Genomic DNA, 22,747 nt, shown 5'->3' on the forward strand with positions numbered 1-22,747 from the left:
ATGAGAAAACATCTGAACTGGATTTACAAGCCTTGATTCTCTTTTGCCTACAGCATTCAGACGTGCAGCTCTTCCAGGAAGGGACAATGCTTTCTTTTATGTTTGGGAAACACGTAGCACAATGTGGGCATCAATAATAACAGATACATATTCAAGTATCAGAAGAAAATCCAGAAAAAAGTTTAAAGGAACATATATTGCAAAAAAAACCAAAAAACCCCACAATTTTAGAGTCTCTGATTTTAAATGCTGCTTAGAGATAGTCTAAGTAGTACACATGGTTAAAACATGCAAAACTTAACGAAGTTTTGTTTTAATATTGTTAGTAGATGATTAGATAATTGGAATCTCTCCTTCAGAATCTTTCACTTGCTTCTTATAGGATACGCTATGCCTGCTCAGAATAGCAGCCAGGGGCGGCTCCAGGCACCAGCGCTCCAAGCGCGTGCCTGGGACAGCAAGGTGGGGGGGGGCAGCCTGCCGGTCGCTGTGGGGGCGACAGTCAGGGAGCCTTCGGCAGCATGCCTGCGGGAGGTCCGCCGGTCCCGTGGGCGGCGGGTACACCGAAGGCGCGGGACTGGCGGACCTCCTGCAGGCATGCCGCTGAATCTGCGTTACCAGCAGACCCCCACAGGCATGCCGCCAAAAGCCGCCTGACTGCCATGCTTGGGATGGCAAAATACATAGAGCTGCCCTGATAGCAGCATCTGTATGGTGCTACAGATGTGCAACATTGCCCTAGAATGTCACTTAAGCTTACTCTGTTGTGGCAGGTGCTGCAGTAAGTCTTGTGGCTCTTTACAACTTCCATGGTGAACAACCAAAGAGCAGAGGTCCATCAGAGATTGTTTTATATACTAAGTTATAGAGTTCCTAGATTGCTGCTGAGCCTATTTTTCCTCATTCACTTTTCAGAACTTCCTGTGGTGGCACAGGTATCTGTCATACATTTTACATTATGTTCTCTAAACCACTAGCTGGCATGACAAAACTATACCATCTCAACGCTGGCACATATGATCCACACAAATTGTGCCCAAATGAGAGCGCATGAATTGTACAGATTTCCTACAAAATGCTGTACAAATCTGCATTGCCAATGGCAAAACTTCTTTGACTTCCTCCAGCCACAGATTTCTTTGGCAATGCACTCTGGAATTGTGCAACTCCTCTGCAGGCAACATCCCTGTGACCCAGAGCATGGGCTCCACTCCCTTCCAACACCGAGCACGACAAGTTCTTTCATACTGGACATATCACTGCATCCCATGGTTAGATATTGTCTGCCAACTGCTCATAAATCCACCCACTGTTGGGGCTTCTGCTCTCTGCTGGGCAGGGCTAGGCACACTATGGTCTGCTAACCTATAATTCAGTGAATTAGCCTGCCACCACTTTGTGAATTACCTATGAACAAATACTGACATTTACAAATTGGCACATCATTTGAAATTATTCAGTGAACAGTTGATGGGAAGAGACATCTGCCTACATGTTGCCTTCAAATACTGGCTCTGACTAATTCACTGTCTGTGCTGCATGACCGGTCAAGATGGCTATGTAAACACTTCCAGGAGGAATACCAATTCTTACAGGTATTCACGACACTGTCTCCTTCCACAAAGAAGTTTGCCAACAAAAACTCACTCCTACAAGTGTTAATAGAAAATGAATAAAATAATGAATATTCTCTAAGCAAATGTGCAGGTTTCATTTGAATGAATGTTCACAATTCATTTTCTTTTTTGCAGTATTTTCTCCAGCTCTATTGCTCGATATTTTTGTCAAGTCAGCTGTATTCTGCCCTATGATGGGTCACTGACCTCTGTTTGTCAAGATTGTAGTTGTTTTCTTATCCACTTATTGAAGCAAAAGAGGAAGGTATTTTGAGAGACAAATAATAAAGGGAAGCAAATAAAATACACAAGTTAGCTCCATTTAAGACATTGTGAAGTCAACACTTACAGAAAAGGCACCAATTTGAACTAACTCTATCTTTCTAGAAAGAGACAATATTTAAGCAATAATGAAGTTCACAAGATCTTTTAGGATGACCCTTTAGGGCAGACTTCATGTGCCTGGTGTGGCTCTGTGGACCCTGAATCTAAGAGAAATGGGGACCTTACCCATATTGTAATGTCACTTCCCCCATTTACAGCATTTTAACATAATCAAATTAAAGTAAATCAGGAAAATCTCATTTAATGGAAAACACTAATTTGTTGGCATCAGGATGGAAAACAAACAATTCAGAGTATCCAACAAGCTCAGGGACTGTAGATTTGCCATGTGAGAGTGGAAAAGGCAGGAGATGCATCAGCATTAACAGGAAAGGATGGTGAGTGTTTCCAATAATCTTTGCAAACAGCAGCCAGCCCATAGGAGCCTGGCAGCTAGCAGCATTTTAAATTCCTGGGGTGCTAATTACCAATAGACAGAAGGGAATTCTATAATTTGTTATTGAACTATGCCAATGTTTAAAAATTGACTGTGGCCAAGAATTTAAATTTCCTGCTGCATTAGTCATGGTGAATATAAACAGACTTGTTTTCCATTGACAGAAAATCTGGTGTCATTTTGAAAATCTAAACATACACAGCAGTTGTGTTCTTACACAATCCCTTTCCTGTCAAACAAGCCAATGAATTCAGTTATAGTAGCTAACTGTTGAAATCTTTTCATGAGCCTGAGGAGGACCTGACATTATTCCTACCCAAGAAAAGATTTAAGCAATACTGCTTCTTTATTTAACTAACTGCAAACAGCTGAATTTCTGTTTCTTTTATTAAACTAACAGGTACTCCCAAAAAAAAAAAAAGATTTATTCTACTCTGTGTGGCACCTGGTTTGACACTTCAGTGCATGTGAGCCTAGCAGGAAGGCAGCCTTGTCATGCAGTATCAGCTTTTTCAGTATTCAGATAGCTTTCCTTTCCAAGTCTAAATTAGGTGTAGTGCAACTTTCATAGGGGCACACAGAACATGTCTCAAAGCAATCTAGGCTGAAATTGTATTTGTTTGCTGAGAATTTGCAAGAACTGCAGAATATCTGCTTTTTCCAGGGGCAGGTTCCCTCGCTGGATACCATAAAGAAAGATGAACACTACAGCTATGTCCACTACCCCAAAGTAATTACAGTAACAATGAAATGCTCATCTCCAATAGCCTGCAGATTTTTTAAAATTGCTTTTTCCGTTTAAAAAAATCAAGTTATAGGTAGTTTGGTTCTGAGATTTATTTGGTCCACTGGGCATGTTATATGTTATCTGGTGAAATGGGTCAGGGTAGCACTGCAGAGACAGCTCTCCTTTGTTTTCAGTACACCAGGGACCAACATGGCTGCTTTTGGTGTACTTTGCTTGTTTGTGCATCAGTGTAACCATGGTGTGAACAAAATGTACACAATTTTTGGAAGTGTTTCTAGGTGTCATCTGTTCACAGCCAATGTATGGGAAGTTAAAAGGACAAGATATTGGCTTGATTTGGGACCTCAAATATTAGTAGCTGTTTCCGTTTAATTTTCTGTTTTATTTTCTTGTAGAGGTTTAAGTTAGATACTTGGACACTGCAGGACATTCCCAACTAGTTCATAACTAATGATATGGCAAATTAACGGTCTAAAGGGCTTTGTAGTGGCATCTCTTTAAGGTGCTATTCCACAGCAAGCACAATTACTAAAGGGAATTAACACAATCAGCCTTATTGCTTTATCTATGTCTTGTACAAATCATGAACTTATTCTACTAGAATGGGAAAATTTTAAAACAAAAAATATGAAAAAATGTTGTAAAATAACACTTTGTCCTGGTTCATTCATTTGCATCCAACAAGTAAATGAGAGGTTGTCAGTGCAGGGAGGCTGGAAGGTAAATATCTTTGGCAGAGAAACTGCAATGTGTGTTTTACAATTACAAAAACCTATTTAAAAATTAAGGGTGTATACGCAGCATTATTGAGAAAGCTTAAAACATCTGAAAAAAGCGGGAATCCTTCAGGAGATAACGGAAGATTCTACACAGGGAGATTCATTTACTGTCTCTAATCAGCAGCTGTTGCATGCGTTATAGGCGACCTGCGATAACAGCTCTCCAGCACCACTTTATAACAACAATGATGTTTCCTGAAAATTAGGCAGGGGCAATTTCTCTTTGGCAACAGCAAATGCTGAAAACATTTATTAGTATGAATCTGCTGGCCTGGCCCTGGAAGAAAATACCCGGGAAGATGAAAGTGCCTCGTTTGTTGTGGCTGTGATTTCATTGAACATCACCCATCTTTTTGTTAGGAGCTGGCTGTCACTCAGCCCTACAGGTACACACTAAAGCTGCCTGCATAAATTAACACCCATTTCTAACTTCTCAAAGATATTACAGCATCAGTCTAATACTCTGCAGCAGCCTGAAGTCAGACTCCCAGCTCAAATGCAAATAGAGAAGAAAGCCCTGCCTTTCCACATGACATTACTGCAATTAGATCAACTGTCCAACATTCAAAATCCTTAAAAATACATCTAACTAATAAATAGTATTTGGGGGGACTAAAGGGAAAAGGGGTATTTCAGGACCATGTCCCATATGAGAACGTCAAGGCTTTTTCCATTATAAACAATTCAAGCAACTTTTACAAACAGCACCTGTGCTGAAATAGCTGGGAGCCAGACGATAAAGTTATTGTGAAGGAATGCCAAACCTGCAAACCTGGCTAAGATTTGGTCTAGATAAGAGTCTTTGAAAATTGCACTTTGTACAGAGACAGCTCAATTGTGGATTTTTAAATTACTTTTACCATTCTTTGGAGAGAAGATTGGCTGCACTGCACATGTATTTAGGCTCTGTGGATGAAGGAGTTGCTGTACATATAATAAATAGTATCTTAATAGAGATACAGGATATAAGCATATACCTGAAGATGGCAGTGTAATGCATATGCATAAGGGGGACTTCAGCCTGCATGGCCATTCAAACCTAGGCCTTTATGCTGGGAATTCCAAGAAGGAAGGGCAAAAGACTGTTTGTCAGGTGATAGTCAGCTCTAGTGGTTGGAGCAGAGGTCGAAGTCGGACATAGGGTCGGGACTCCGCCAAGGATGTCACTGGAATCGAGATCCATGGACAGGCTGGGGTCAGAACTGAGACCAGAGCCCACAGACAAGCCAGAATCAGTACCGTAGCTGCAGTCAAGGGACAAGCCACGTCAGACAAGCCGGATGGTCAGAGTCCAGTGACAAGCCAAGTCAGTAGCGTAGCACGGTCCAGATACAGGCGAAAGGTCAGAGTTCGAGGGAGCAGGGAGAGTCAGAAAGCGGAGGCAAGGCTGGAGAGGGTCAGTAACTTGGCTGGGGCAATGTCTGCATAGGGCAAGGGCAAGGTTGGAACAGGAGCAAGAACAGGCCGGAGTCTCGAGAGTCTGCCACGCTGCAAGGCAGCAGCAGTGCTGCTTCACAGACTGATCTGCAGCTCTGGTGGGGTTGGGGAAATACCTGAGCCTGGGGGTCGTCTGCCCCAGGCTGGGCTCAGGGGTAAGCTGAGTCACTGCAGGCTCCCCTGAAAGGCTAAGTCCGTGCAGCTGAGCTGTTCCTGCACGCCTGAGTAGTGACTCAGCTCAGCTCCATTGCAGGGCACCTAGCGGGACTCTGGGGGCTGGGGGGGTGCAAGCCTGCCCACCCCTAAAGGCCCCTTCCCCAGTGTAAGGGGAGGAGTCATGGATCCAGGTCTCAGCTGAATTTTGAGAAAAACAGGGACAGGAGTGAGGGTCACAGGGTCAAAAACAGGGAGTCAGAGGAGGGCACCGACCAGAGAACCCTGGACAACGCCCACTGCTGGGCAAGCGCAAGCAGCAGAGCAAGCAGCCCTGGCTTGGCTGCGGGTTTGCCTCATGGTGTTTTTTGTGAGGTGATCAGGGACAGCAGGAACTGGACTGTGATCCACCAACTCATTTCACAAACTGTGTGCCACAGAACAACCATCACCTGGTACTGACCTGGCCTGAGGGTAAACCCCAGAGATGATAGGCTCCATAGCCCAAAATAACCCCTTCTATGGCTCCTTTTCCAATAATATGAAAATAACTAACTTTGCTAGAGTTGTGTGACAGCTAAAAAAACCCAACCCAGTACTGCTTCACTGGAGAATGCCAAATGTTGCCATTTATATACTTGCTTTGTGGCATGAAAACAATCCATTCAATCAGTAGTGGGCCACCCGTCAGGGTAATCTGCTGGCAGGCCGCGAGACAGTTTGTTTACATTGACGGTCTGCAGGCATGGCTGCCCACAGCTCTCAGTGGTCGCGGTTCACCGTTCCTGGCCAATAGGCGCTGCGGGAAGCGGTGTGGGCTGCAGGGACGTGCTGGCCGCCACTTCCCACAGCTCCCATTGGCTGGGAATGGCAAACCACAGCCACTGGGAGCTGTGGGCGGCCATGCCTGCAGGCTGTCAATGTAAACAAACTGTCTCGCAGCCTGCTGGGGATTACTCTGATGGGCAGCATATGGCCCGCAGGCTGCAGGTTGCCCACCACTGCATTAAATACTATTAAAATGTGAAAGAAGAAAAAAATAAAATGCGCAAAATGTGGTGCTGTATGCAGCCCTTGGGAGTGGACATGTGGTATATAGTTAATGAGTGTGGAAGTGGAATGGGTGGGAAAAGATGTGAACAATTTGTCTATGTATTTTATGAAAGAAATAATGTTTCTTTAAGAATGCACCATTGCTCATAAGTAACCTATATGCCCTGCAATCAGACCATGGTGATGAGCATGCTTTCTATTGACCTGAGCCAACAGAAGAGTTGGTGAATGAGTAGCTACTGCCCTGGGGCTGCCAAGACTTCTATACCTCTGGTGAAAGTGTAATTCAGTTTCTAAGGTGTATGCAGCATGCTAAAATATTTCTGACCGATGGTTAAGGTTGTGGTGCCTTCCACTGACAGCCAGATGTCTTGGCCAAGAAACTGCAGTTCTCTCCCCTCCTAGACTTGGCAACCCCATGGCTCAGAGGACTAGTTGGGCCATTAACCTACTCAGCATTAAGCTATAAAATGTCAGAATAGAGCAGGCCCCAAAATATCCTCCGGGTAGCATTGCTGTCATCATCAGAGCCCCACTTGGCATGGAGAATTCCAGCATGTTAGCTCCATCCACCACCAATGCCTGGATGGGTCTCAGTATGACATCCTTTGCAGAATGAAAAGGTGTTAAGGGAATTGAATACCTACCCCATAAACAAAGAAAATTGTGTCTAGCATCAATTCCCCTCCTCTGAGAGATCTGCAAACAGATTAATCTTATCTTATCTTATCATATGTTATTGCCACAAATGCCTCTTCCAGTCGATTCTGCCTTTGGGGGCAGCAGTATGAAGCCCCAGCCTGCTTATAAACAGGAAGAAGCAATTTATATTACATAATGAAAGCAAGTTATTTATATGAAAAGATTCTCCTGAGCAGAGCTAGGATAGAATTTTACAGAACCTGATCTTTTTAATGAGAGTAATTGTGAATGGAGGGAACTGTCAGTTGGGACCAGTGTAAACTATTCAGATCCTGTCTCTGAGTCAGCCCACTCAGCAGTCACCAAGGTCCCTTACAAACAAAAGGCTTCTCTAGAAGCTGGAACAAGGCCTGTGCTTCGCTGATGCTCATCCCCGTATCGATCACTAGCCTGTTTCTGTCATTGTATTGACTAATAGCAACAAAAACTGTGATGAAAACATCACAGCCCTGGCAAAACCAGCACAAATATACACCTGCGAGAGGTGACAAAGAACTTAGAATGTGTGCCCACATTTTTATTATTGAGAAAAGCAAGTCTGAGTGGGTTCTAAGTCTTGTTTGGTTTCCAATCCCTAGTGGATTAGGGGGTGATCCTAGAGACAGCTGAAGTGTGCTGAGGTGGTTTTATAATGTTGTTGCATTTTTTATGAGTGATACAGATTAGACCTCTCTTCCAAATTAATGTCCTTTGTGAGTGTGAACCCAGAATTTGTGAGAACTTGGACTCAGAACTTCAGAAAAACTGCTGAACTAACTACAGGTCCAAGAAATCTTACTGGGCTTTTCACTGAAATAGTTTGTTTAAAAACATTTTAAACCATTCTGTCAGCAGTCTTCACTGTTTTCAAGTTGTGAGGCTGAAGCCAACATCTGAAAACAACCCACAACTGGAGCAAAGGCCTCGTTTAAAACTTCACCCAAAACTATCTGGGAATGTAAATAAATGACATCTCATCTCATGCACAGCTATTATCAGAGTTGTCTGTGATCCCTTCAGAAGATGAAGAGGTTGGACAGGGTCTTTTCAGTCTAATCCATACTGATTGTCCTTTATTAAATTAGTACATGTATCCACTTAACCTGTTCCTCAAAATAGCTTCCATTATTTTGTGTATTGGAGATGTCAAGCTAATGGGCCTGTAATTTTCTACTTCAGTCTTATTGCAGAATTTGTTTCTCTTGGGACATTTGGGAAGTTTCACTGTCAGGAAGTGAGTGCTCCATATTCTAAGAAAGAGATCTAGGAGTCACCATGGACAGTTCTCTGAAAACTTAATCTCAATGGGCAGATGTTAGGAACCATTAGGAAAAGGATAGAAAACCAAACAGAAAATATCATAATGCTATTATATAAATCCATGGTGCACCCACACCTTGCATACTATATCTGATAACCCCATCTCAAAAAGGATATAGCAGAACTGGAAAAAGTTCAGAGAAGGACAACAAAGATGATCAGGGTATGGAAGGGCTTCCATATGAGGAGAGACTAACAATATTACGTGGCTGTTCAGTTTAGAAGAGACAACAAAGACAATATGATAGAGGTCTATAAAATCATTGTGTAGAAAAAGTGAATAGAAAAATGTTATTTACCCTTTCCCACAATACGAAAACCAGCGGTCTCCCGATGAAATTAATAGACAGTAGCTTTAAAACAAAGAACAGGAAGTACTTTTTCACACAGTGCACAATTAACCTGTGGAATTCATTGCCATGGGATGTTATGAAGGCCAAAAGTATAACTGGATTAAAAAAAGAACTAGATACATTCATGGAGGATCAGTCCACCAAATGGCTATAAGCCAAGATGGTCAGGGGTGAAACCCCATGCTTGGGGCGACCCTAAACCTGTGACTGCCAGATGCCAGGAGGGAAAGATGGGGTGGATCACTCCAACTGTCCTGCTCTGGACAGTTCCCCTATCCCCTGAAGCTCTGGTACTGGCCACTGTCACAGACAGGATATTTGGCTAGATGGACCATTGCTCTGACCAATATGGCAGTTCTTATATTTCTTTAGCCCATATGTTTGTTGCCTACTGTTTTGTATTTGACTTATTGCTACCATCTTGTACCATATTTAAACCTGTGAACTAGAAATGAAAAGCTTTGTATCCTATTCCCAGTCCTGTTAAGCCATCAAGTCCTTATCATCGATATCTGTTTATTTAAAAGCATGTGACGAAGGTTAAAAAATACTTAGTTTAAGTAAGTTTTCTTTCATTATGAGATTTACTATTTGTGTGCAGGCACGTGGATTTATGGAAAACAGCATCAGGCCCTTCAGAAGAAGTAGCAGAACTGGAGAAGAAACTTCCCACTAGAAATGAAAAATTGGGGAACTTTTGGCAGTATCCTTACAATCAAAGTTAACAGATAGATAAGTTACTATGTTTAAACTTGAAGAGCAGGGGGATAGTCATGTTTGCTGTTTATCTAATTTCCCATTTAAACCAACTGTTCTAGTGACAATGATCCCATTTGTAGATTGAGAGAAGCCCAGCACCTACACAGAAAGGAAAATGGCTGCACAGTTATGAACTATCGGTATGGAAATGTAATAACTGTCTGAGAAGGACGCCAACATTGTCAGCAACCTAAAGACAGGCAACTAACTCCACATTTGAACACCTTATTCTGGGCCTGATTTTCAGGGATGCTGACCCGCAACAGAAGACAGGTGCTTGGCCTCTCTGAAAAATCAGGCCAGTTATTCAGGATTTAGACACCTAACTTTAGGCCTCCAAATCCGAAAACATATTTGCCTATTGGTTAAAATCTGAAATGATGAATGAGGTGTAGGAGTGCTATGGAGTCATTTACATACCAACCCCAAAATGACTTCCTTGTTTTAACTTTGAAATACGGATAAAAAGGACTCAACTCATCAAGTTTCTCTTGGCATCATAACATCTCTGTCTTTCTGATCTTGCTTGTCCCTGTATTCATCCTGGAGCTGAAGAGAAGCGCTGTGCAGCTATTAGAATGAGGGTCATCCATTCTTGGCTAACTCCTTTCTTTTACAGAGTTGCACAACCTTGAGAGCATGATTGAAGGATGCCCATTTATATCTGGAAGATGCTTTAATGAATCACAAACTCCTATTCCTTATACAATGAAGGCACAATGTGTCCTTGTTTATGAATAAGAGCATACAACATTCACAACAAAATGAACTGCATCACATTTTATAAATAGGATAATAAGAAATGTACTTCCAGTTCACTTGTTTCAATTCCAATCAATTATCAGACTGAAGGAGGATTGTCTAAAAGTCAGCACACACACCTATTAAATGGGAGAGAGAAACTCTGTACCCAGTGAAGCTGAAAGAGACCTGTGGTATTAGTATATAGCTAATTGGATATGAATTTGCTAATGATAGGGCAGCAAACCAACAAAGGCGATTTTGGGTAGCATACACAGTAGCTTCCTGGGTGACCGGGAAGGTGAGTCCCTTCTCTATGTGGTGGTGGTAAGACTGCACCTAGAATATACTGTCTGCAGTGCTGGGTAACTCAGCACTAGAAATATGTAGACGAACATATTGGAAATACAGAAAAAGATGGGAACAATGATTAAGGGGCTGGAGGGATTGACCTATGAGAAAGGAGCTAAACATGAACTAATATAGGTTGGCCAAACCGTGAGTAAAGGGGGACATACACACTACACAAGTGTCTGAAAGATGCAAACACCGAGAAGGAACAGGAATTGGTTAGGCTGGTAGATTAGGGCTGAATGGAAATTTCCTGACAGTGAGATCTGTGAGGGTGTAAAATAGTCTCTCTAAGGCAATGATGGAAGCTTCATGGCTTGAGACATTTGAAACTGGACGAGAAAAACTACAGAATAGTGTATTGGATATGGAATAATCTGGGGCCCTGCAGGATTATTCCATATCCAATACACTATTCTGTATTGGATATATTGGAACTGTATTGGATATATTGGAACATATTCGTCTATTGCTTGAGAGGGATAAGGCCACGATCCAGTCAAACTCACCATGCCCTAAATTCCTTAATTAGGAAGCTCTGCTTATTTCAAGAAGACAAACAATGTGCCGGGAGAGCCCAGCCCCATACCCATTCGGTGTGACAGTATGATGCTACAGCACCTTGCATTAGCTAGCACCTTCCACCTGCAAAAGTCACAGATAAATCTTGGACTGGAGTTTTGTCCTTGGGATTCTGAATCATTGTCTACAATGCACAGGATAAAGGATGTATTCAGGTTCCTAATTTGTGCATTTCTCCTGGAAGACAAGGACTCCTCCCCAAGATTTTTTAGTTGCTATGAAACACTCATGAAATAGAAATGGACTCCAGTGAGCTGGTAAGACTCTAGGTACCTCGAAGCACTGGAGTTGGGTTCACAGGGCTGGTGTAGACAGACAGGGAAAATAAAAACCCTTTGGAGCAATGGGACAGAGAAGAGCTCTGGGATTGTCAGGCTTTGGGGAGAGCAGGCGATTTGATTTGGAAGGAGGGAAGGGTGAGTGCTAATGGGGAAGAGTCAATGACTGCATGGAGGAGGCTAATTATTCCAGGAACTGTCGGTGGTTCAGGGTATGTGCAGACCAGTAACAGCACGGCTGACAACTATGCACCTCTGAACACAGAGTAAACTCTGTAATATCTTCGCTCAATAGCACCATATGGGACTATGGGAGGTAAGCCTCTACACAGAGACATTAAGAGAAAATGGTCTTTTTTACATTTGTTACATTCAAGCTGCAGGTTTATTCTCGTTCATTTATCTTGTTCACCCTTTATAGCAATTTCTTTCAGCAGATTTCCCTGTGTTTCTGGGAGTTACGGGAAGGGGAAGAGACAGTGAATGGCAAACGGGAACAACAACCAAGGAGCAGATAAAGAAGAGGAGATGAATAAGTTAAAGGGCTGAGAAGAAAACCTAAGGTACAGAACCACCCCACCAGACCCCCAGAGCATCCCTGGTGAGAGCCATCAGGGACAGATCTGGCTGCTTCTCTTGCTACTGTGCCCCTCCTTTGCCGGGAGGGAGCACCTAAGTAACCCAAGGAACGCAGAGTGCCGCAGAAGGAAGCGCAGCAGGGGGAAGTGAATGCAAACACTGGTGCTGTGACCGAATTTAGAATTTCAATCGGATTCTGGTGTCACATCATCCATCACACAGACACCAGCAGAGACGGAAGTTAAATAATAAAACAAACAGCTGTCTGCTGCCTAAGGCACATTGGACTCTTACTAAGTTTAGTTTGCAATTTGTTCAGACCAGAGCACTGAACAGTGACCTTATAATGGCTCCTTTAGCCGTACAGACAAAAGGCTTCTCCCCTTCCTTCCAAGTGCCAGCTGTATCCTACTGCACGCACAGGACGTATATTTAAAGGGCACTGTGTGAGTGAGTATCTGTCCCTGAAAGGACATGAACGGAAGGTCTGTGGATCTCAAAGCAGAAGTACTATCCTTTCAGCTAAGCAACAGTAACACCGGCTTCTTTGCAGTTCCTTCCAGCTACAGGAGGCAAAACCCTTGTGAGTTATAGGAAATGCTGCACTATGTATTATTTATTGTTGAGCTGATGCACCGTGAAACCCAGTAGTGTTCAATAGCTCTTTCCTGTAGCATGGATCTAGCTGGTGCTACATTAGGTTTCAGTCTGAAGCAGGTGGAATACGGGCTCAGGCTGCAATGATATTTTTTCATCATATGCTGTTACCAGACTCTATTGACTTATTTATAGTCAGCAAATTTAAAGGGGGGAAATAAAGTTCAAAGGTCTGAATGAAACAATTATAAAAGCACAGAGATTATGTGCAAACTGTGGGAGGGAAAACTGGATGAGAAGGAAGAGAATCTGCTACAAGGCAGCTTGAGATTCTGACTTGCTAAAAGACACAACACACAAAAAAGAAGAAAATTAATTAGTGCCATCTAGCACTTCTGAACAACCCAACAATAACGAACCAGGAGAAGAAGGCCAGCAATCCTTGACTATCACACACAATCCAGCACCCATGTGCAAGCCTACCATAAATAACCAGCATGCACAGACCAACTGTTCTAAAAAACCCTCTAACAGCAAACTAATATCAGCACATTGTAAGAATGTCATGAGAATTCAGTTTGAAACTTCCAAGGGGCTTTACTAAAGAATACACCAGTAAGATGAAATATTTGAAAACTGTACAGGAGTTCTAGGACAAAGGTTGAACCCCACTTTCCTGGACTATGATTTGCCACATACTCTGCACTGAAATATTTTCAAACAAAAACCTAATAATCAACATGGGATTTCTTTCGCTCCTGTGACATCCCATATTCATGTAGCAGTCAGCATTCTTTGCTCCTCACTGCCTGTGAATAGCTTCATGTCCAAAACATCATCTTATTTCAGGAAACACTAAGAAATCTCACTCTCATTAGCTGTCTGTGTGTGTAGGGGATGTTTAAACTGTTATCACCTTTATGTTGCTGAACAGTTATCAAGAGAAAAAAAATCATCTCACAGCTCTGAATAGATACTTATTAATTTGAAGACATCCACATCACTTTCAGACAAAAAGCAGAGAAAGTTATAGATCACTTTCTAGAGGCAATGAAAGCCAGAGGCAATGAAAGCCAGAGCCATACAAATCTCTATAAAACAAAACACAGTAAGAGAGAAATCTCATGTCACCTTACCTGAAGAAGCCAGTAGCACCTTCTGTGGAAAGTGGGGATGATGGACGAATGGACATAACAGCCGTATAGGCACTAGGGAGAAAAAGGAGATACAGCATTACTGAAGGAAATCACTGTTCAGACACTAACCAAAGGTTAGAAGAAAGGTAAGCCTGCTCCAGGGACTGGCCTGGTATCTACAGTACATTATATGCTATGTTATGTTGGTATTTACTAAAATCAATACCTGAATAGATCTTGCTGGTAAAACAGAATACCAGATCAAATTATACCTATACTTTAGAATGGTACTTCATAAACATTTACACACTAGATTTTTACACCTCTCCCTGCTTTACACTTTGAGAACCTGTGGCATAGAATTCTCAGATTATTTCAAGTAGAAACAATCAACATGAGATGGCAACTAGGGAGGCAGTGTGGCATAGTGGATAGAGCACTGGCCTGGGATTCAGGAGACGTGGGCTCTATTTCTGATTCTACCACTGGCCTGCTGGGTAACCTTGGGCAAGTCACTTCCACTATCTGTGACTCAGTTCCCCCTCTGTAAAATGGGGGAGATGCGAAAGCAACCTGCTGGTGCAAAGTGCTCTATAAAAAGGTTGTGCTACATCCGCCTGCACTGACTGGCTCACAGAAAAGTTATTCATGCCTCATCTTCATAAGAACTGAATTCACCCAAAATATAGAGAACAATCAATTGTGAAAAGAATTCCAGTCAGGTTCCTACAATAAATGGAAATTTGAAGCTAGGCCAGGGAAGGCACGGCATCGTTCAGTTACAACTAACAGAGCAGAGTAAAAACCCCATGCAAACCTCACCAAGCTCTCCTCACTAACACCTCACTGGGGCTCGGGGTCAGTTCCAGTTCTAAATTCCATTGGTCAGGAATTAATAAGCTGGCCAAAACATGCCATTTAAATTCACAATGGCCCAGAGGACCCTCTAAAGCCTCATGTCACAGGTCCCCAGGGTGAATCAGGAGGGTGTTCTTGGGAGACATCCTGGCCCCATTGAACTCAATAGTAAAATCCCATTGACTTCAGTTGGGCCAGGATTTCAGCATTGGTGAGGTGAGGATCCTGGGCGCCAGAGCTCAATTCCTGCCTTCATTGGCTTTCCAATGTCCACATTTGTTAATCAGGTCATGCTGCAAGACATGCTTCTCCGTGCAGGGTCTGGATAGGGCTGGCGGGTGGAGATTGGGCTGAAGAGAGGGGTTTGGTTACGTGTACTTGAGAGGGTTCCTTATGTTGAACATTGTTCTTGCACCCAAAGCACTAGGGAGGGTTGAGTGAAGCAATAAGTAAATAAAAATGTTACATGACCATTTCCTTTGGCTGCCACTACACAGAAACCCCTCAGAGATGCACACACATTACCAGATATGTTACTGAAACCAAATGACTTGATTTTCTAAATCAGCATCACAAAGCTGGAACCATTGCCTTCAAAACCACTTATTAAACTATCTAGATTCTCCTAATAACCACTTAAGTGATAAGCTACTGTATTTACTCAAAGCTCAGACATCTAGACAAGGTCAGAGCAAATAACACTGCACCGTATTACCATGACTCCAGGCATGCAACAAAGAAGCTGGTTTGGTCTGTATTTTTCCATCTTTTGTTTCAAGATGATTCTTTTTTTAAACTCTCCTTCGTAACATATCCCACAGAAAAAAATCAGTGGATTTTACAAATGGGCTTTAAAAATTTCACAATACATTATTTTACATATAAAATGCCAAAATGACATTTTGTTAATGAAGTTGATTTGAATCCTACTTGTATGGGAACGGGAATCAATGAGGCTAAGGGATTTTGGTTGCAAGAAAATCAGATTTCCAATATGCTAGAACTTTTAACATTGCTGTCAGTTGTGAGCTAAACCCAGTACAAACCAACTAACCAACCAAAGCTGAATTAATTTCAAAGATCCCTGTACAATTCCTGTCCAAAATGTATTTATTAAGAAAGCAATATTCTTTTCTGGCATCTTTGGTTTTTAATGGAGAGAGGGAGGGGGTATGATATTACACTCTCTCCTACTGAGAAGAAGAGTCTTGTTCTGACAGTTTTCCTTAAACGGTAGATTGCAACCACTGAACAACCTGCTTGCAGATTTCATGAGCTATTGTCCCTTGAGTGGTCATGTGCCTCTCAGCAGTATCAGTATTTCTACAATTAAAGGTGTGGGGAGGGGGCAATCAAATTTCTCCTGGTTGTGGCTTTTTTAAAATTAATTTTTAATTTTTGCATTTTATTCTACAGATTGTGTTGACTAGAATAATACTTAGCCATTATATACCACTTTACTTCTTCCAAGGGCTGGATAAATGTTAACTAATTAACTCTCATATCTGAGGGTTAATAGTCCCCAGCATATAAGGAACTGACTCATTGAGGTTAGCCGAGTTTACAGTGGGAAACTCTTGTCAGCAAGAGCCCCCTCACACAGGTAATGAAAATAGTTTTACTGCTAGTATAAAAGGAGAAAAAATGGTTTCCACCACTACTCCCAAAAGTGAGATTGAAACTTGGCTGATCCTCATTTTCTGTAAGGGTGATGGAAACTATTTTCTTCCTTCTACATGGACAATTCAGTGGTGTGCAGTACTGGTTCTGAGGTAACAGTTGCCGACAATGGTCATTTTCATAGCCATTAAATGACTTGTCCAAGGTCACACAGTGAATTAGGGGCAGAGCCAGGAATGGAACCCAGGAGTCCTGACTACAAGGCAGGAGCTCTAAGCATTAGACAATATTTCCAATCTGCATAACACCGTCTTATCAAAGCATCTACATCTGGGCAGGAGCACCATCAGTACTGTCAGCACAGCTCTAGAAATAGCATCTGTTGGTTACTTAATGGTGCTGAAACTGCTGAGGAGCACACCACATTGTTTTCATAGGGGATACTAACCCTCAGACTGTTCTTTTTATTTACTCAGGGATGGAGTCATCCAACAATGAGATATTCAGAATCCAGCGAACATTTCCCATCAAATGAGAAGAAACTTTAAGATAGGAGAATAAAAGCCTGTCAACATCCCTTTGATGCAATGTCAGGGCAAGGAAGAATTTCCTCTTTACAGCAGATATTCAAAGTTACCTCTGTGGTGCTGTGTTTTGGGGAAGGATGGTGCTGAAATTGCATACAAAAGGCACGCAGGATCTTATTTCAGTGTGAAATAAATATACCAACCAAAGGGGAGTAAGTCAGCAGTGTTCGAGAATATCAGATCTTGAACTGAAAAATACTGTTGAACACTCCCTGCCCTGTCTCTAAGCTCCAGCTTCCCTGACGCTTAGCCCATCTCACTGACACGTGGAGAAAATGCAAGTCTGTTCATTAAGACCATAAAGCTCATTCTGCCTGATGCCAATAACATAGGAAGGTTTTTATGAACATCAAGAAGAGACCAAGTGCTTTACAGTGCTCTCTTTAACACATCTAACATCTGGGGAAAACCCAAGGCCCTTCAATGGGACACACAATATGAGAACTAGAATTTCTGTAGAATTAGCATAACAGGCTAACCATGGCCTTGCTCCTGCAGTTGCTGAGTGCCTCCTGTGGAGTCATGGGAGTGGAGGGATACTCAGCAACTTGTAGGATTGGGCCCAAAGTGTGCCCCACTGTCCAGTGAGAAGAAGAGTCCCCAGCTCAGTCTATTGATTCATTTGATATAAGGAGATAATGAGCTTGAATGGTATCTCTCTTCATTTGCAAATAAATCCTGGTTTATATCCTTGGTTGAGATGAAGAACTGAAACTGGATTAATTTAGAAGAATCCTTACTGGCTCACTAAAATCTAAAAGAAATCATATTGACCCATAGAACTATGCTCCTGCCATGCTGCCATAAAATGAGAACGCCATGGATCTGACACTAAGCCATGAAATAATAGTCAGTGATTCTAACACCTGGGGTTGGGGGTACCTACCTTGTGATAATTTATTCTAGTTTCCTAATTATTTTCATGTCTTTTTATTAAAATGTAAATATCTATCTTTAACTACAATTGCAACATGAGACCTCCCAGCATATAGCTTTGTTCTATATGAATCCTAGTCCTAGTTTCTTAACAATTAATGAAAAATAGGATTTCTGCCCTGTGCAATGTTGTGTTAGAGAAAAGAAGGCTGTAACAGCAAAGCACTCAAATCCTGAGAAGGAACTGATGTGAGTGCATGCCAGGTGGGAGAAGAAGGGATGTGGTATTCAGTGACAGATGATCTATACAACAGAATTAGCTCTGGCTTCTGCCTTCCAGCTACAGTTCAGATGTCAAGGTATGAATAATAGCTACATACATATGTATAGATTGGCTATGTTTAAAGGGAGGGATTTTGCAGCAAGATTACAAAGAATGACAATAGCTGAGAAGCAGACTAACACGGCTACCCCTCTGATACTTAATAGCTGAGAAGAGAGCACAAATGCTGCAGACGCCTGGATTTTGGTTACTACACTTTGGGTTCTTTTAACTGCTTTGGCAAACAAACTTATCTCCCTTTAGTGCCAAAACATTTTAAATATTAAAACTATTAGAAACTATATGTTATAAATATTTTAAAATGAGCAGTCCCATGTAAATATTAGCAACACTTGGATGACATAAACTGAAGGACTAAGATAAAGCAAATTCACCCACTGAACATTTGCATCGTCTCTATAATGGTGAAATAAATATCAGAACTGAATAAGTTATCAGCTTCTTTACAGGGCTTATTTTTAATTCCTTTTTTAATAGTTGCCTCTTCTCGCTCTTTCAGGCTCCTTCACCAGCTCTTCAGGTTTCTCCTTCTAAAGTGCTACCCAGATCTCTCTCCCAGCCATATGGGCCACTGAATCCTGCATTTAGTCTTCACAGGCTGGGAAGTGGCGAGGCATTGGTAAACAGCCAAAATTGCTGAGAGAGTCTCCTTTTTGTTGTGTCCAGCCACTGAAGGCTGCTCAGTTCCACTCTGCATCTGTGGTTTGATCCACAGAGTGCTGCAGGGCAGCCTTGACAGAGGTGTATTTGCCTTGGGAATCGTGTGTCCATCTTGGCAGGTCAAGGACAAAGACTGTAAAGCTCATCTGTGTGGGAGACAGAACCTTCTCCAGGTGCAGTCCTAGACTGTGGAATGAACTCCCTCAGGAACTCAGGGCCTTCACAAATCACACTCCTTTCCACTCCAAGTGCAAAGCACATTTCTTTAAGCTTGCCTTCTCTAAACACTTAGCAACAGGTATAGTTTATTTAATAACGACATCATCATCATCATAAAACCATACCTAAAACCAAGACATTCCAATGCACAGACTTCTCCTTTTGGGGAGAGAATGAGAAAAACAACATGTGACAAGTGTGAAGTCATGTTGCTTACTGCACTACTGCAAGATGCTCAGATACTATGGTATATAAACTGATACAGAATAAAATAAAATAAAATAGAATAGACAGTTTCTTGGTGGTTTCCCTGTGCATCCACCTTCCCTGGTGCTCCTGGCTTGCCGTACCACCACCACCACTTCACCAAGTGCCAGATTAGTTCCTGGGTCAAGGTTTTCCCACAGAGTTTCTGCTCACTCCCTGCTATTTGGACTGGGCAAGGGGATGTGCCTTCATGTCCACCCTGGAGGATCATAAATCAGTAGTCAGATGGGACTGGTAGTTCCCTGCTTGAGCAGCTTCATCCCAGAAGCACTGCCTCTCTCAAACATTTCCTTTGGTATTTCCATTCCTGAACTTGGTTCAGGGGAATCTAGAAAGCAAGACTGGACAAAATGGGAATTCTGTTCACACTGAATTATGTTCTTTGGTTTTAAGAAGATAAATACTCTTCCTGTGGCTTAGATTCAGTTCCACTGGCATTTCACTCAGCTCCAAAAGAAATATACCAAGCACTATGGGTACAGTCCAAGTAGGTGCCCCAGAACATTGGAGATGTAAGGTTTTCAGGTGGCCCTGTTCTCAGGGGTCTGCTGTGTGAAAAGTGGGGGCTAAGTGGTCCCTGAACTGGGAGAAGGGGTTGTTGTTGGGTTAGTGTGCTTTAAAATGGGGGGGCTGTAACATGGAAGTTGCTCAGCTATTTTCTATTAAAGAAAACTTTCAGGTTATCTTTGTTTTTCTTGATTTTAAAATTTCCTTCCATCTGTAAAACTGTCCCTAAATATGGTAAAACTCAGTAATATTTTAAACTTATATTAACTAAGACAAGCAAATGAGTATTACAAAATCCTATCATTAGATCTTGTTTAAATTGTCTTTAATACCTTTTTCTCCCAGATATGGATATCACGGCATAACTACTAATGTTACGTAGAGGGGTGGAATCCAGGTTTTATCATCACTTGTTTGGGTGCCCTGAATAATTTACTTAGCACTCTATTATGCCTGAGTAATGCCGGTTCTCCAATCTACATGTCAATAAAACCTGGATAGCACCCTGCACCGTGACATAGTCTCTCTTTGCATAATCTCTCTAATACAGGAATTGTGACCCTTTTATCCCAATACAAAAGGTTTCACAAATCTTGATTTATAATCCTTCAGCATCACACACCTTCACAAACTAAGAAAATACTTTGCAAACAATAAGATTGCCAGGCGTGGCATCATTAGCATGCCCCATAACATGATTAGTGTGAAGGAAAAGCCAGATTCAGGTGTGCATTAAAAACGCATGCTTATCACTGAATGTACTAAGAGGCTGGCTGTTGTTTCTCCTGTGCAAGATAATCACTCACAAGGTCAACTTGAATTAAAAAGGATTTTATGGGCTGCTAGTTTCCACCATATAGTTATTTTAAAAATACAAATGCTGAAGATTAACCAGCTTTTCAAATATGTCAAGGGTAAATTTGACAAAAAATGAGAAATGAACAAATCCCCCAAAAAACAAACCTAACCCAACCCAACCCTAAAAAAATAATCCAAAGAAAAGCTAAACATTTTAGTATTTTAATCCCACCATTAAGAATGGGAGAGAAACAGATCCTGTTTATTTAGGATAATCTCCAGCAGAGATTCTGGGATGCATTGCAGGCTCATGTTGTATTAAAGGGTTTTTAAGGTACCATTATGCTGACTTAGAACTGGTCTTCTCATTTCAGGAGGTAGCCTATCAGGTGGGGAAAAAACTGAGGTGTTCCAAAAAGTTTCCAGGCAATCATTTAACAATCAATATTTCTTGAGAAGCCTTTCTATGATATCAGAATTAGAAATTGGTATAACTCTACAGTGGCAATGCAAACAATTTATTCAGACCCCTTATAGTGCTGTCATAACCTTATGTGCACCAAATCCAGGCCCCACGGGCCCACTGACACAAGGATGCTGATCAATGCTACGTGGGCTCTAAGGGTTTGTCTACACTGCAATTAAACACCTGTGGCTGGCCTGTGTCAACTGACTTGGGTTCGGGAGCTCGGCCTATGGGGCAGTTTAATTGTGGTGTAGACATCTGGGCTCAGGCTGGAGCCTGAGCTCTGGGACCCTTCCCACTCATGGGGTCCCAGAGCCCGGGCTCCTGCCCAAGTCCGAATGTCTATACCACAATTAAACAGCCCCGCCCAACCCCCATGAGTCCAAGTCTGCTGACAAAGGCCAGCCGCAGGCTTTTAATTACAGTGTTCACATACTCTGAGTGCCCACCAACACTGACTGAGGCCCGCCTCCATACCTAGGCCACGCCTTGTGTGCCAGCTGATACGAACCAGACACAGGCCCTGCTATTGGGAACTAGCATCCGCTCCCTAGGATTAACTAAGTGACAGCCCCCACCCCCCACTGTTGACATTATTCCAGTCCAGGACCCACTAACTCCAACCAGGCCCAAGCACCACATGCTCACTGACACTAACCTGGCTTAGGCCTTGTGTACCTGCCAGTGGTAAAGGGTTGCCAAGCACTCACCGACTCAGCCAGGCACAGGCTCCAAAGATTGCTCATGTGAACTAGGCCAAGGCCACCACCCACTAGCACTAACTTGGCCCTGAGTGTCTGCTAACTGAGCCCAGGCCCTGCATGCTACTGATACTAATCTGGCCCAGACCTGACATGACCAAACATGCTAATTTGGCCCAGGCTTTGCTTACCTGTGGATGGGCTGGCACCAGGCCTGATGTGCCCCTTGCTGGCTCCAAACTCCATTCCTGTCCCATAACAAGGAGCATGTATTGCAGTAGCACAATGCACAAAACAATTTGCTCTTATGTAAGGAAGGCAGTCTCTCCTGCACTTTCCATTTGGGATGGAGCTGCTCTTTGTAATGCTCAGGATCTGCTTTGTAGTAATGCTTCATCTTAAAGATTCAAATGCTTCATTATTGCAATATATCAGTGGCAGGTCTTTTTCTAGGGATAAATCTGTGTATGTGAAATCAGTGAATAGTAGATACCAAGTAAGTGGTGAATAAGACTACTTTGCCTCCCACTAGATACATAATCTCTGGTATTTCTAAATTGCCAATTATCACAATAGCTAAACTGCACTGTCAGCATCAGGTAACTTCAAAGAATTGCTCCTTAAACATGGTACGGTCTCTGGATGCCCTATGTGGGAAGTTTCTTAACTTTCATTAGGTGGATACTGGTGGAATATTTGGGAAAGATAACACACGGAGCACCATGTTTCTTCTTTTACAAGTTGCTATAGATTAAGGCACTGTAGCTCCAATTCTGGCCAGAGAGATTATGACCCTGCTCTCAGATCCCCAACTAGCAGTTGAAATGCCTTGTCCCTGATCACAAGGTCAGAAGTGAGACCTCCACAATGGATTCATAGCTTATTCCCCCGTCTGTTGTAT

The 22,747-nt window shown here is 42.4% G+C and overlaps 1 protein-coding gene across 1 annotated transcript in view; it reads right to left on the bottom strand.

Annotated features, from left to right (window-relative positions):
* The window catches only part of CAMTA1 (calmodulin binding transcription activator 1), a 769,191-nt gene that overhangs the window by 327,573 nt on the left and 418,871 nt on the right, over positions 1–22,747 (bottom strand). Inside the window, exon 4 of the mRNA XM_044996562.1 lies at positions 13,945–14,016. Within this exon, the coding sequence (XP_044852497.1) occupies positions 13,945–14,016 (72 nt within the window). The remainder of the gene's footprint in view (positions 1–13,944; positions 14,017–22,747) is intronic.

This window comes from Mauremys mutica, chromosome 21, assembly GCF_020497125.1.
Source record: "Mauremys mutica isolate MM-2020 ecotype Southern chromosome 21, ASM2049712v1, whole genome shotgun sequence".
Classification (NCBI taxonomy): domain Eukaryota; kingdom Metazoa; phylum Chordata; order Testudines; family Geoemydidae; genus Mauremys; species Mauremys mutica.